This window comes from Lipotes vexillifer, unplaced genomic scaffold, assembly GCF_000442215.2.
Source record: "Lipotes vexillifer unplaced genomic scaffold, Lipotes_vexillifer_v1.1 scaffold740, whole genome shotgun sequence".
Lineage (NCBI taxonomy): Eukaryota > Metazoa > Chordata > Mammalia > Artiodactyla > Lipotidae > Lipotes > Lipotes vexillifer.
The window spans coordinates 2,576,870-2,589,768 of NW_006778610.1; the positions used below are offsets into that span (position 1 = coordinate 2,576,870).

Sequence of the window (12,899 nt, forward strand, 5' to 3'; positions counted from 1 at the left end):
AACTGGAACAGTGCTCTCACAAACCTGAAACCTAACTTTCATCAGCTCATTCTCAGAATGGATTAGTGTAAATTACCCCACATTAATGCCAGCAAGAAAGCAAAAGTAAATCCTCTCTGAAGGAAAACACATCATGCAGAGCCTAAAATTACCTCTTTGATTTTTCACACACAATGTCCACCATCCAAACAAAATTACAAGGCATGCAGGTGACCATTACCTTACAGCTGAGTCCTTGTCAAAACTGACCCATAGAGGTCTTGTAACTCTCCAGCCTGAAATTCCCACTTTGGATGAATCAGCTCAGACTCAAGAACTAACAAGGTGGGAACGGCTAAAACCTTGTTTGTTCAATGGAAAAGGTATATTCAAGAATGTAGCTGGTCTGGCCCCAGAAGCACCTCAGCTTTACATTTTAAAAAGTAGCAAGTATCTCTCTGTGGGGAACTTTATCTGCTCTGCTACCTGAGGCAAAGCCACTGACTCAATAGGGTCCTTGATTCACAGAAATTCCCTAAATATCTGGGCCCGGTTCACTGATGGTTTGGCTAAGCTGAGACCCAGTGATATCCATTGGGGTGCTGTGGCTAGTCAGCCTCAGTGTCAGCTACGGAGAAGAAAAAGCAGATGTAGTTGCTCCAGTCAGAGGGTAGGGCTCAGACTTCTGGGCTGGTGCCAATGGCAGAGCTGTTCGGTCTGCCACTTGGAAAACTATAGACTGTACGATTAAAGAGACCCTTCTTTGGAAACATGAACCTGGGAACAATCCACGTCTGCTGACTGAACTGTATGGATCAGTCATGTAGATGTCCACAGGAAGGACTGTGGAATCAAGGGCTGTGGAATCAACTGGAATCAAGCTGTGCTGGAGCCTGACTCTGTTTCTGATGCGGAAGGCTACCACTGCAGGGCAGACTTGTGACGCCTGCCAAAAGTTGACCCATCTGTCTCACAATGGGAGAGGCCATATCACAAGGGGTGCAACCCCTCCCACTCCTGGTAGATTGGCTACACCAGGCATTCAAAGCCCTCTCAGGACTAGCAATGCTACCTCACCACTGTTGGTACTTTTTTAGGTTACTGGTTAGCTGTTTCCAGTCACACCATTGTGGCCCTTGAAACTAATCTGTATACTCAACAATGGACTGACTGTCCAAACCCTTTCTCCCTCATTCCCTCCTGGTCCATATACTTTAGTAAGGCAGTTTGATCAGTGAGTGCAGGTATTCCAAGAAAGGGGTCATCCCTTCTTGGCCACTTCCTGGGTAATGATCAGGACAAAAGGGGAAGAATTATAGGGCATTATACAGATATATTTTGAAAACTGAGGATTCTGTCTTGACCAGCACTGGGCATGATGCATTTTTCTTTCCCTAGCTGAAAGGGGGTGTCAGGGATTCAAGCTTAACTCTGGTTAAGTTTTACAAAAGTACCTTGTCCCTCTTGCACCTGACCCTTCCAGATGAAAGGTGTAGGTGCGAGTTGGGGATGACCGGAAACAAAGTGAACTTAGAGCTTCTGAAATGGGACACCCAGCTTTGTGAATAACACTGCTATGAAAATTCTTGTACAAGTCTTTGGTGCATATATATCTATGCATCTCTAGAGGAAGAGCAACAACCCAACACCTGGGGAGGGAACACCTCAGACCCTAGAAGGTATGAGGGAGAAAAGAACATTATGATTTTTTTGTCTTTTTGAATTGCCCCTGGAGCCTTCCTCCAAGGGAAAAACATCGTAGTGTGGCAGTCCAAAGCTGCTGCAAGTGCATTCTGTTTTACTTATTACTGCTGCATCTTTTGTGATGCACTTGATTGCTTTGACCACAGAGCAGCAAGGGAAGGCCCCAGATCCTGCACCTTCTACACGAAGCACCTCCGGATGCTGTCCCCATCCCCATTCATTTCATGTGCAGAAAAATGCCACAAAGAAAAAGACAGATAGTTTATACGACATTAAAGTTTTAAACTTCTCTTCATCAAATGACACCTGTAAGAAAGTAGAAAGGCAAACCAGAGTAGGAGAAAATATTTCCAATACATATAACTGACAAAGGACCCGTGTCTTCATATATACTAGGATGAACAAGATGATGTTCAATTATTTTTGACATTCAAAAATGGCAATTCATAGAGTTTAACTTAATATTTTAAAACTCCTACAGATCAATAAGACAATTCAATTTTTTTAAAAATGGGCAAAAGGTTGAACAAGCACTTCAAAACAGAGAACAATCAAATGGTCAAGAAATACCTGAAAAGCTGTTCAACCTAATTATCAGAGAAATGAAAATGAAAACCAAAACGAGATACTGCTACACACCCACTAGAATGCTTAAAACTAAAAAGACTGATAATACCAAGTATTAGCAAGAATGTAGAGCAATTGGAATTCTTATACACTGCTAGCAGGAACATAAATTGATATACCTATTTCGGAAAACTGTTTAGCAGTAACTACTGAAGTTGAATATAAGTAAGTCCTATGAACCAACAAGTTCATTCCTGGGTATATACTGAACAGAAATGTATACATGTATGTGCACAAAATATCTGTACAAGAATTTCCATAACAATATTATCTGTAATAGCTTCAATCTGGAAACAATCCAAGTGTTCCATCAACAGTAGATAAAGAATGGGTAAAGGAGCTGTTGTATACTCATCCAGTGGAATACTACAAAGAAACTGAAAAGGAATGAATCACAACACCCAAAGACATCGATGAATCTCACAGATGTGATGTTGAGGGAAAGAAGTCTGACACAGAAGAGTACTTATTGCATGAGTCAATGGCAAAGTTCAAAAACAGGCAAAAGCAATCCATGATGTTAGAAGTAAGGATGGTGGCTACCAATGGGTAGGAGCATTGAAGAGGAATAGACATGAGGTTAGTTTCTGGAGGGCTGATCACATCCATGGCTTGATCGGGATGCTGCTTACAAAAATATATTCACTTTGTGAGAATTCAGGAAGCAGCACACTTACGATTTGTGCACTTTTCTATATGTATGCTATACTTTGAAAAATATGCTTATTGTTAAAAGAATATTCAAATAATTTTTAATATTAAAGTATTAAGAAAGTAAAGAGAAATTATGAACATGAACCCTTAGCAACACAGGAGGCCTATCAGGACCAGAGGACAGAAACTGTCTTACTGGAAAGATCTTATTGATAAGGTAAGGATGTACAGCTACTACTGAAGGAAAAGAAGGTGGCTTAAATGCATAAATATTAGTTGGTGAAAATAATATTTACTAGCTTGATGAATACACTGGACATGTCAATAATAATGTCTCTCACACCCACCAAACTTTCCATGAAAATCCCTCACCCACAGTCCCTGCTGTTTGACAGCCAGTTTACGGACCAGTCAGAGACCAATGGTCTTGTCTAGCCCCCAAAATGTGAAAAGAGTCAATCAGATTCTCTCTCACAGAAAGACGAGCTTGAACATACTGAGTGAATAAGAGATGCTGCAGTGAGAACTGAAGCAGTAAAAGCAGAGAGAAAGGGGCCACAATATGTTGAGTCAGTATCACGAGGGGCACAGCAGCCTGAAGGAGGGGAAGCAGAAATTATGAGAAAACAGAGGCAGTAAGTAACCAAAGACGCATAAACACACTGAAAAACAAGTTAGCCAGTACCAATGTCCAAAGCACAGCTAGGTCACAATAAACGCAGAGCAGTACTTGCCCTTATATTGCCCTACAATATTCCCGCTGTCCCCCACCACACACAGAGGTGCCCATTATTCAAGACAACTTGAGTTCATATCTCTCCCTTGCAATCAAAAGAGCCTAAGGCAAGGGCTTCCCTGGTGGCGCAGTGGTTGAGGGTCCGCCTGCCGATGCAGGGGACACGGGTTCGTGCCCCGGTCCGGGAGGATCCCGCGTGCCGCGGAGCGGCTGGGCCCGTGAGCCATGGCCGCTGAGCCTGCGCGTCCGGAGCCTGTGCTCCGCAACGGGAGAGGCCACAACTGTGAGAGGCCCGCGTACCGCCAAAAAAAGAGCCTAAGGCAAATAATCATGTGACAGAGACCAACTCACCCTAGAAAAGCTTAGCAACACTAGAGAGAGCAAACTGCACACTTGATTAATGAAACCTTAGTAATTGCCTTAAAATAGCATTGCCTACTGTTGGGTCTCAGAATTGATTCTGAAAGATGGATGAAACACTGATTTATGGATGACATCCTGATTGTTGCAAAACTATGCAAAATACTGAGTGACGAGAAGCATTAATGGCATCAGAGGAGAAAGCACTCACTCAACTCTAAACAAGACTCTTCCAGCTGCTGGAAGAGTTTGGTAAACGGACTTCAATAAAGAAAAGAAGAACCCTCAGTAACAGAACCACCAATAATTTAATTTCTTCTAGAGTGTGGTCAAATCATGAAAATACCTTTACACCAAGATCATGGTTAAAAACTGATTTCAAATTTTTCTTTAGGATTTAACATGCCAGAACTTATTTAAAAGCTAATTCTACTACCTTTATGTCTTCACAACTACTGTCTCAAGCTTTCTCCTTTAAAATGATATCAAAGAAACAAAAAGATGATGACAATTACAGTAACACACATTAAAAGAGAAACACATTACAAACTGTTTCCTGGATCATTCTTTTCAGAGCTACACCTAGTACAATCTTCAGAGCCAAACAAGAGCTATGCCCAAAACCAAAAACTTCCTTATTTACAAGTGAAATAATGATGTCTGGGATTTGCTTTAATATAGTTCAACAACAACAACAAAAAAGGCATGTGTGGAGAAAAACAGATAACAAGAAAGCTGAAAGCTGAAGACTGTTGAAGCTCTACGATGAGTATATTGGTGTTCCCTAAACTGTTCTATTTTGTCTGTGTTAAATTAAAAGTATTTTTTAAAGAGGAAGGAAGGGAAAAAACGCCTAAGTGACCCTAGTAATGAAAGCAACAAGAAGAAAATCAAAAAAGAATTATATTAGAAAGGGAGTAATAAAAACACCAGCTGACAAATGTGCTACGTATGTGCTGGGCCCTGTGTTGAGAGCTTGGCATGGACTGTTGCCTATGAGTCTCCCAACAACTGGATGATGTAGGTACTATCGTGATCCCCAATACAGGCAGGGGTCCAGGCTTAGAAAGAGAAATTGCTCATCATGTATCTGGTAAGCAGCTGAGTGGAGACTGAGACCCCCGTGGTTTAACTCCTGAACGGAACCATACACAATACTACCATCTGACCTGGAAAGTGATATTCTTAAAGTTAAAAGAAAGCAAATTCATACTGGATATGAGTGGCCTCCTATACGTATGCATCACTGACATTATCTTGTTATGACTCCTGTAAAGAGTTATGATGCTCCACAGTGAGCCTTAGGCCAGGCTACTACCTCCCCATTCCCACATTTCTAACCCAGGAAACCTCCTAGCTTTCCAGTCGTCCCTCTATTTGACAGCACTAACCCTCCTATTTACAGTAGTCACACAAATGGCATGAGTTCATAAATACAGTTCAGGAAATGAATCAGGCATTGTCTACATTAAATCAGAAAATGACAAAACAAAACATTTTAGGAACCTGAAAAGAATGCAAATACCAGTAACCAGGGTCCCTCAGATCCCTGGCTGTTTCCATCATCATCACTGGTCTCAGCAACGTCACAATAGTAAGTATGGGAAGAGCTAATAAAAGAAATTATGGCCTACATTTAAAAAAATGAAGCACTAAAGGGTCAATAAATTTTATTTTTAAGCATAGCTTTTCTTAAGGTTGTTTTATTTGTATCTTCTCAGATCTTATGAGAATTCTATTTTTCATTAACTTACTGTACTCTGATGCTGTAACTTATACAGCCCTCTCCAACTTTCTCATTTCTTCCTTTACAGTTCAAAAAGAAAAGAAATAGGGGGCTTCCCTGGTGGCGCAGTGGTTGAGAGTCCGCCTGCCGACGCAGGGGACACGGGTTCATGCCCCGGGCCGGGAAGATCCCACATGCCTCGGAGCGGCTGGGCCCGTGAGCCATAGCCGCTGAGCCTGCGCGTCCGGAGCCTGTGCTCCGCAACGGGAGAGGCCACAACAATGAGAGGCCCGCATATTGCAAAAACAAAAAAAAAAAAAAAAAAGAAAAGAAAAGAAATATTATTTAAATAAACACAGATGAACTCAAACTTGTTTTTTTTTTTTTCTGCCCTCTCCCTAAAAGTATATTTGAAGCATTTTGTATTCACTAAGAGGAGTTTTAAGAAAAATGATTTGAATCTTCATTTTTCGTGAATCCAGTGCTAGTAAAAAGGAAAAGTGTGAGAACATGTGCTTTCTGCATCCTTGTTCCACTTTATGATACCAATATTTTCTCAAGTAAAAGAAAAAGGAAAACTTGCTGCTGTTTGGGTTTTTTTCCCCCCAAAGTATACACACAATCATAATTGAAATCCTCGGGCAAAAATAGTAAAATATACCCTTTGGTGGAGCCCAAATAATGTATTTCTAACTTCACAATCAGCTAATATTTGAAAATTACACCAACTGAAATGTAATGAATAATTTTGGAATAATGGTTAATTTTTAGAATAATGGCCAAATATTATACAGTAACCAAACATTTACCATAGTGCTATATTGATACCTAACAAATACCGTTTCTAGTTTTGTTTCAATATTAACTAAGATTTTACTATACATAGTCTTGAATTAAGATAAACTAATTTCAGAGAGGAGTTTATACCGTGATTAACTTAAAATCATTAGTCCTGTAAAATAAAGCACCCCAAATTGTACACCGACTGGATTTACAACTCATGTCTTGAAATACATGTCTTAATGATACAAATAAAAACCTATAAATTCCAACATATGTAACTGTATAACAAATGTTTAATATTTAATGATGGAAGATAAACTCAATAAACATACACACAACATACACACACATATCCCTTTCTTATAGGACAAATAAACAGGCATAAAAACATAAAGCTACTTTAAAACTGTGAAATTAGGATTTCAGACCTGTGAATCCATATTATTTGTCAATATGGTTTATTTCATTACAAAATAATCTTAAATACTAGCTTATTCTATTCTACAAAATTAAAATTATACTGACGTAGCATGCATATTTATTGAAAAATATGGACAAGGTCAACTGAAAAGTATAATCTGCATTAAATAAACAGCAATACCAACAACTGTTTTAACAAGCTACTAATATTTGCTTGCTAAAACCAGAAACATTTGCTTATCATACATGCTGTAGGACTTATCATCCAATGAAAGAAAAATATCTCTATTTTTCAATTCCTGAAAGAAAGTAAAAAATTTGTTATCACACTACAAATATCTTCCACCATTTAGTAGTGCATTTAGCTCTCACTTATTAAAACCCACAGAAAAATCCTTGTCCCAATAAAAATTCATTTTTATGTACATCTGTCACATCAAAGATGGATTTTTCTATGTAGAATTCTTAACGATAAGTACAATAATATAAATAGTAAGGTTTAGTGTAGTCAAAATTAAAAGAACTACATTTTTCTAATCCATAGGTTATTTTTCTTCATTTAAATCTAAATTAGAAGAATGATTACAAAGTTCAAGTGATAAGTCATTTCTTTCCTAAATTACATTTTAAAACGTTTTACAAGATTTAACAAATACTTTTATTCCGTTTGCCCTTTATTTGTGTTCAATAAGCAAACACTGAAAAGGAAACACTGAGTTTGTTATTATACTTCAATTAAACAGCATGAACTGGAACAAAAACCCATGATCTACACTCCCCACCCTCTACAAATATTTCAGGGCTTACATGCAGCTCTGCCTAATTTGATAAAATGATTAAAATCTTCTGCTGGTGGACAAGTTTGGAAGGCTAAAATGACTGGCTAGAAATGAGGTGACAGGGGAAATCACATAACCCTTAATCCCTTAAAATTAAATCAACATGTTTAATTCAGCACTAATATGGCAAGTATCTACTACTCTAAACCTCCAGAACTAAGGAGATATTCCACCCACCCACCCACCACCCACCCCCACTGAAACAACTGAAATCAGGCTGAACAGACCACATAACATTTCCAGGAAAATAAGAGTAAAGATGGCTTTGTTCCTGTATGTCTCTCCTGCTAGCAGGCAAGACAGATACAACCACTTAAACAGATCAGGCTAATTGGGATGTGTATTTTCACCCTCAGAGCAAATATTTTTAAAGATTCCTTACTGAAGTAAACGAACGCCATGTAAAACTGTTTAAACATAAATCTCATTTTTCTTTGAAAATGTAATGGTCTGCAATTGTATTTCTCAAGAATCGAACCTGTGCTGTAAATGGTTTTTTGTTTTTTTTTTTTTTTTTTTTTCCCCGCTGTATGCAGGCCTCTCACTGTTGTGGCCTCTCCCGTTGCGGAGCACAGGCTCCGGACGCGCAGGCTCAGCGGCCATGGCTCACGGGCCCAGCCGCTCCGCGGCATGTGGGATCCTCCCGGACCGGGGCACAAACCCGTGACCCCTGCATCAGCAGGCGGACTCTCAGCCACTGTGCCACCTGGGAAGCCCTGTAAATGGTTTTTAAGGGGAAATAAGAATAAACAAAACAGTGATTCACATACTACAACCCCAGCCCCTATTCCACCCAAATTTGAAATTTCTTGAACCTCAGTGGATTTAAATAGTCTCCTTAGTAAGGCACTCTTCAAGATTATTCAATCTTCTCACCTAGAGTTGGACTTTGGTCATCTCCTAAAACTCTTGAAGCCTCAGTCTTACCATAGGTAAAAATGAAAGAACATTACCAGTCTCCAAGAGCTGAAGTGAGGTTCAAGTTAGATTCAATAATGGAAGATAACACTGAGCTTGGCACATAGAAGGTACTTACTACATACAAATTCCCTTCCTCCTTAAACACCTTCACCTGGAACAAAAGGTAAGTTTTTCATTTTCCATAAATGGAGCTCTTTTAGAAAGAAATATCACCAACACACATTTTGGAGAAAATGAATATCACTTAAAATTTTCCGTAACTGAACACATTTTGATTATATCACCACAACTATCCCTAAGAAACAGCTGCTATAGAAGGTTGATAAGAGAGCCTTGCAATCTCCCAAGGACCTACCAAAGTGAGATCTTGGGACACTACTGAGAAATGGAGCAATGCAAATATTCCTTCAACCTATGCACATTTGGAAAGTGAAAAATGTCTTTCTTTTTTCTTCTTAACTGGAAACAGTTTAAGATAAAATGGTCAAAGAAAGGAAGGAAGGAAGGAGGGAGGGAGGAAAGACTGAAGGAAAGAAGAAAAAAAGGAAAAAAACCTTAATTTTCTTTTGTCAACCAACTTACTTTGAATTATTATTTAGAAGAAGCAAACCAATGAATGTTTTCTTCTTATAACTTACCACAGTTAATTAGAATTTTTAAATTATTTGAAGGAGAAATAGAATTTAAACTGGCAAGAATGATTAGAGGCATTTTATAGCAAGAATTACATCAACTGTCACTGTCATTACAATGTGTTGCCCTCCGATATGAATGATAAGAACGTCTTTGTCTCAAGCAGTCATGTTTCTATAGTTTTGCACGTCTGCTGACTGGATTTATCAGAATATGCACTTCAGTCACCTGCTTGGCCTTAACTACTCAGATGCAGTGTTTATTACAGAGACTGATAATCTTTAAATCTTGTGAAATTGTCTTTCACATCCTGTGCACAGCAAAAAGCTCACACTTTCTGTTATAATCTTAGAAAGAGGAGATGTCATTATTGGAAGATAACTCAGAAATCATCCTAGCCAAACTCTTAATTTTTATTAACACATCTGAAAACAGATTTCATTAACAGAAAAAACAGAGGAAATGTTAATAGATTTGCCTTTAAGAAGTCACACAGAAATGGTGGAGGAAGCCCATTCTGCCTCCCTAAGTCCCGTTTCAAGCCCTAACCTTCAAGTATGTTTATGGGGTTGATGGAGACATATATGTGGAAAGTTCCAGAAGCATATTTGGAGAAGCAGACCTTGACAGGATCCCTGCTCAGCGCCTCACATCCACCCTCTACCTCACCAGTTTCACAGGTCCACCATGCCTAGGTGCCTGAGATGAAGTGAGCACATTAGCAATACAAATTAACTGAAAGAGAACCAACTGCATAAACTGTAGATTTAAGGTAAACTTATTTTTTTCTTATCTTTGCAGTTTCTTCTTCATTCTTCAAACACACCCAGACAGACAGTGTTACACAAAAAATATCAGCCTGCTAAGCCAACCCAAGTCACAGAAGCTGTCTAACACAAGACAAACTGACAGATTTCCCAATCCAACTCCTAATCCATTTTGGAGTGCTTGCTTCTCTACATCTCAGTTTTACTAAAAACACCAAAGGTTCTAATTTCTAACCTCGAAGAGACGTATAAATGATTGAGAAATACTCATAACTTGTATGATGATAAAAAGAGAAAAAAATTCTTAATAAGGGGACCTTTTTAGGACTTCCATTAGAAAGTGGCATGAAAGTCAAACTATTTGGAGGTTACATTTCTTTACAAAGTATAAAGAAAACTGCCCTGAAGATGAGAGTCTGGATATTCTCCAAGTAGAAAAATCTTGGTTTTCATATGTTAACAGGTCAGACAACCATGTTAAGGTGCAACAGGTAACAACTCCCCACTCCCAGCTCATAACAAAAGTGGCAATCTCCTGATATTATTATAAACACAAAGAGAAAAAATTATTTGTAATTGAGTCAATGATGTATCTTCAGAATAATTTCAAGTACCCTATTTTAGTATAGACGTAATAACACTTTAAAAACCTACTGGTTTTTGCTCCCATGGGCCTTGGAACACATGCCTTAAAAAAAAAAAAAAATACTCACCAATGGAAAAGAAAAAAAAAAAAAAGATCCTGAAAAAAGTCTCTACCTATTTCCTCAAAAGCCCTCCTCCTGCTCTCAGTTTAATTTCTATAATGCCTGACTTGAAATTTAAACTTATATTTACAGTATCTATAACTACAAAATTGGAAATCAGTTTTTCAAAGAACTCTCAACATGCCCTCAAAAACCAAAGGGAATATTTTAAAATTTCTGGATGTATAAGTGTTATACCAAGTTTAATCAATTAAGTCTGAATGATTTATAGTGAAACCAAAGTGAAAAAAAATCAAACTTCTGGTTGATCTAGTTTTAGCTCCTCTTAATTTTACACATTGTTTTATGAGCCCCCAGGGGTTATGTAGGCATCTTACTCATCTTTCCATCGCTAGCGCCTCTCACAGCCGCCCTCGGGGATTTGCAGTAGAAGCTGTGTGGCCTGACTTACATGGAAAATTAAGCTGCTAAAAATTTTTATGCAACAACAAAGACCATCAGCCTCTTTTTTTCAAGGTGGAGATCTAGAAGCAAACTGAGAACATTTGGGAGCATAAAATTAGTCTGCTTTAACTTTAATAAGAAATGGTGATTGAAAAAAAATACAAATTTCGCACTTGCAGGAATGGGAGGCGGGGGTGGGGGGTGGGGGTGGTGGGATGAATTGGGAGATTGGGATTGACATGTATACACTGACGTGTATAAAATAGATAACTAATAAGAACCTGCTGTATAAAAAATAAATAAAATAAAATTCAAAAGTTCAAAAGGAATGTGGCTACCAAATATTAATCCTGAGGGAAACGGATACACATTTATTTTCATAATTAGACACAGCAGGCCAAATGTTAAAGTAAACTGACATAAACCACAAAGACAGATTGAAAGTGACCAACAGAAAGTGCCCGTCCGTCCTGGGAGCCCCGCTTGTTCCCTGCACAGCCATTGATCAAACATCTGCAGGCAAAGAAACCTACACTCACTAGCTGGGTGACGGAGAAACCAAACTTTTACAAATAAGTTAGTTCCGTCTTGCCAATCTAAATCCAACAGGTGTCAACCCGCGTCGCCACACTAAGTCCTTCCGAACAAGTTGTAGAGAAGCAAGGTTAGCAAGGAAGCTGCAATGACCCGACAGCTTTCGGGGTCTCGGAAAATATAAAGCCGAGCCCCTATTCCAACGGATCACAAGGAGATGCACGACAAGGCGGGGATGGAGATGGGGAGGCCGAGGAGGGGAGCTGTCCTGCCACAGACGCCGTAGGGGAATCTCGAAATCTCGGAGGGTGGTCCCACTGTCGGATCGGGCCCTCGACCTCTGGGCTTAGAAGAACTGGGTATTGCCGCGGCCGCAGGCAGGGAGATGGGGAGGGGATGGCGCGTGGTACCTGCTTATCCAGAGCGTCCCGGGCGCCGCCCGGCCCGGCCCCGGCCCTGGGCGGCGCGAGTGCCCGCTCGCAGCTGCAGCCCTCCAGGAGGTACATGCCCGCCGGGCGGCAGCTCTGCTCGCCCTCAAAGTAGAAGAGCACATTCTGGTAGAGGGCGAACCACTTTTCGTGCCAGCGGCTCCCCTCGGTTGCCTTCTTGCTCAGGAAGCCGCGCTTGGTGCCCTCTTTGCGGGCTAGGAAGGCCAGGTACAAGGCGTGCCCCTCGTTGTAGCGCACGCTCTTCTGCATGGTGAGGGCGCTAGGGGTTCACCCCTGCCTCGCGGCCATCTCCCACCGGCTCGTCCGAAGGCGCGCCCGCTCGGCTCCCGACGGCGGAGGACTCCCCCTTTCCGGGCGCCGCGCACAGGGCACGCCGTCTGCCTTCCGGGCGCGGCGCGGCGCGGCGCGGGTCCGAGGGGCGCCGGGCTGTGGCCGGAGCACGTTGTCTTACGCCACCGCCGCCCTCCCGGCCGAGCGAAGCCCCCGGAGCCCCCGACGCCCGCGTGGAGAGTGGCCCCGCGAGGGCGGCCGGCCGGCCGTTGCTTTGCCCAAAGTTGCGGGAGCCCGAGCCCCCGCGGCGGGCTGGGGCGGCGCGACGCGCCGCAGCCTGTGGAGG

At 41.0% G+C, this 12,899-nt stretch overlaps 1 protein-coding gene across 1 annotated transcript in view; it reads right to left on the minus strand.

Moving 5' to 3' along the window:
* The window catches only part of RASGRF2 (Ras protein specific guanine nucleotide releasing factor 2), a 230,889-nt gene extending 218,341 nt beyond the window's left edge, over positions 1-12,548 (minus strand). Inside the window, exon 1 of the mRNA XM_007451722.1 lies at positions 12,245-12,548. Coding sequence (XP_007451784.1) covers positions 12,245-12,532 — 288 coding nt within the window. The 5' untranslated portion in view covers positions 12,533-12,548. The remainder of the gene's footprint in view (positions 1-12,244) is intronic.
* Between the last annotated feature and the right edge of the window lie 351 nt (positions 12,549-12,899).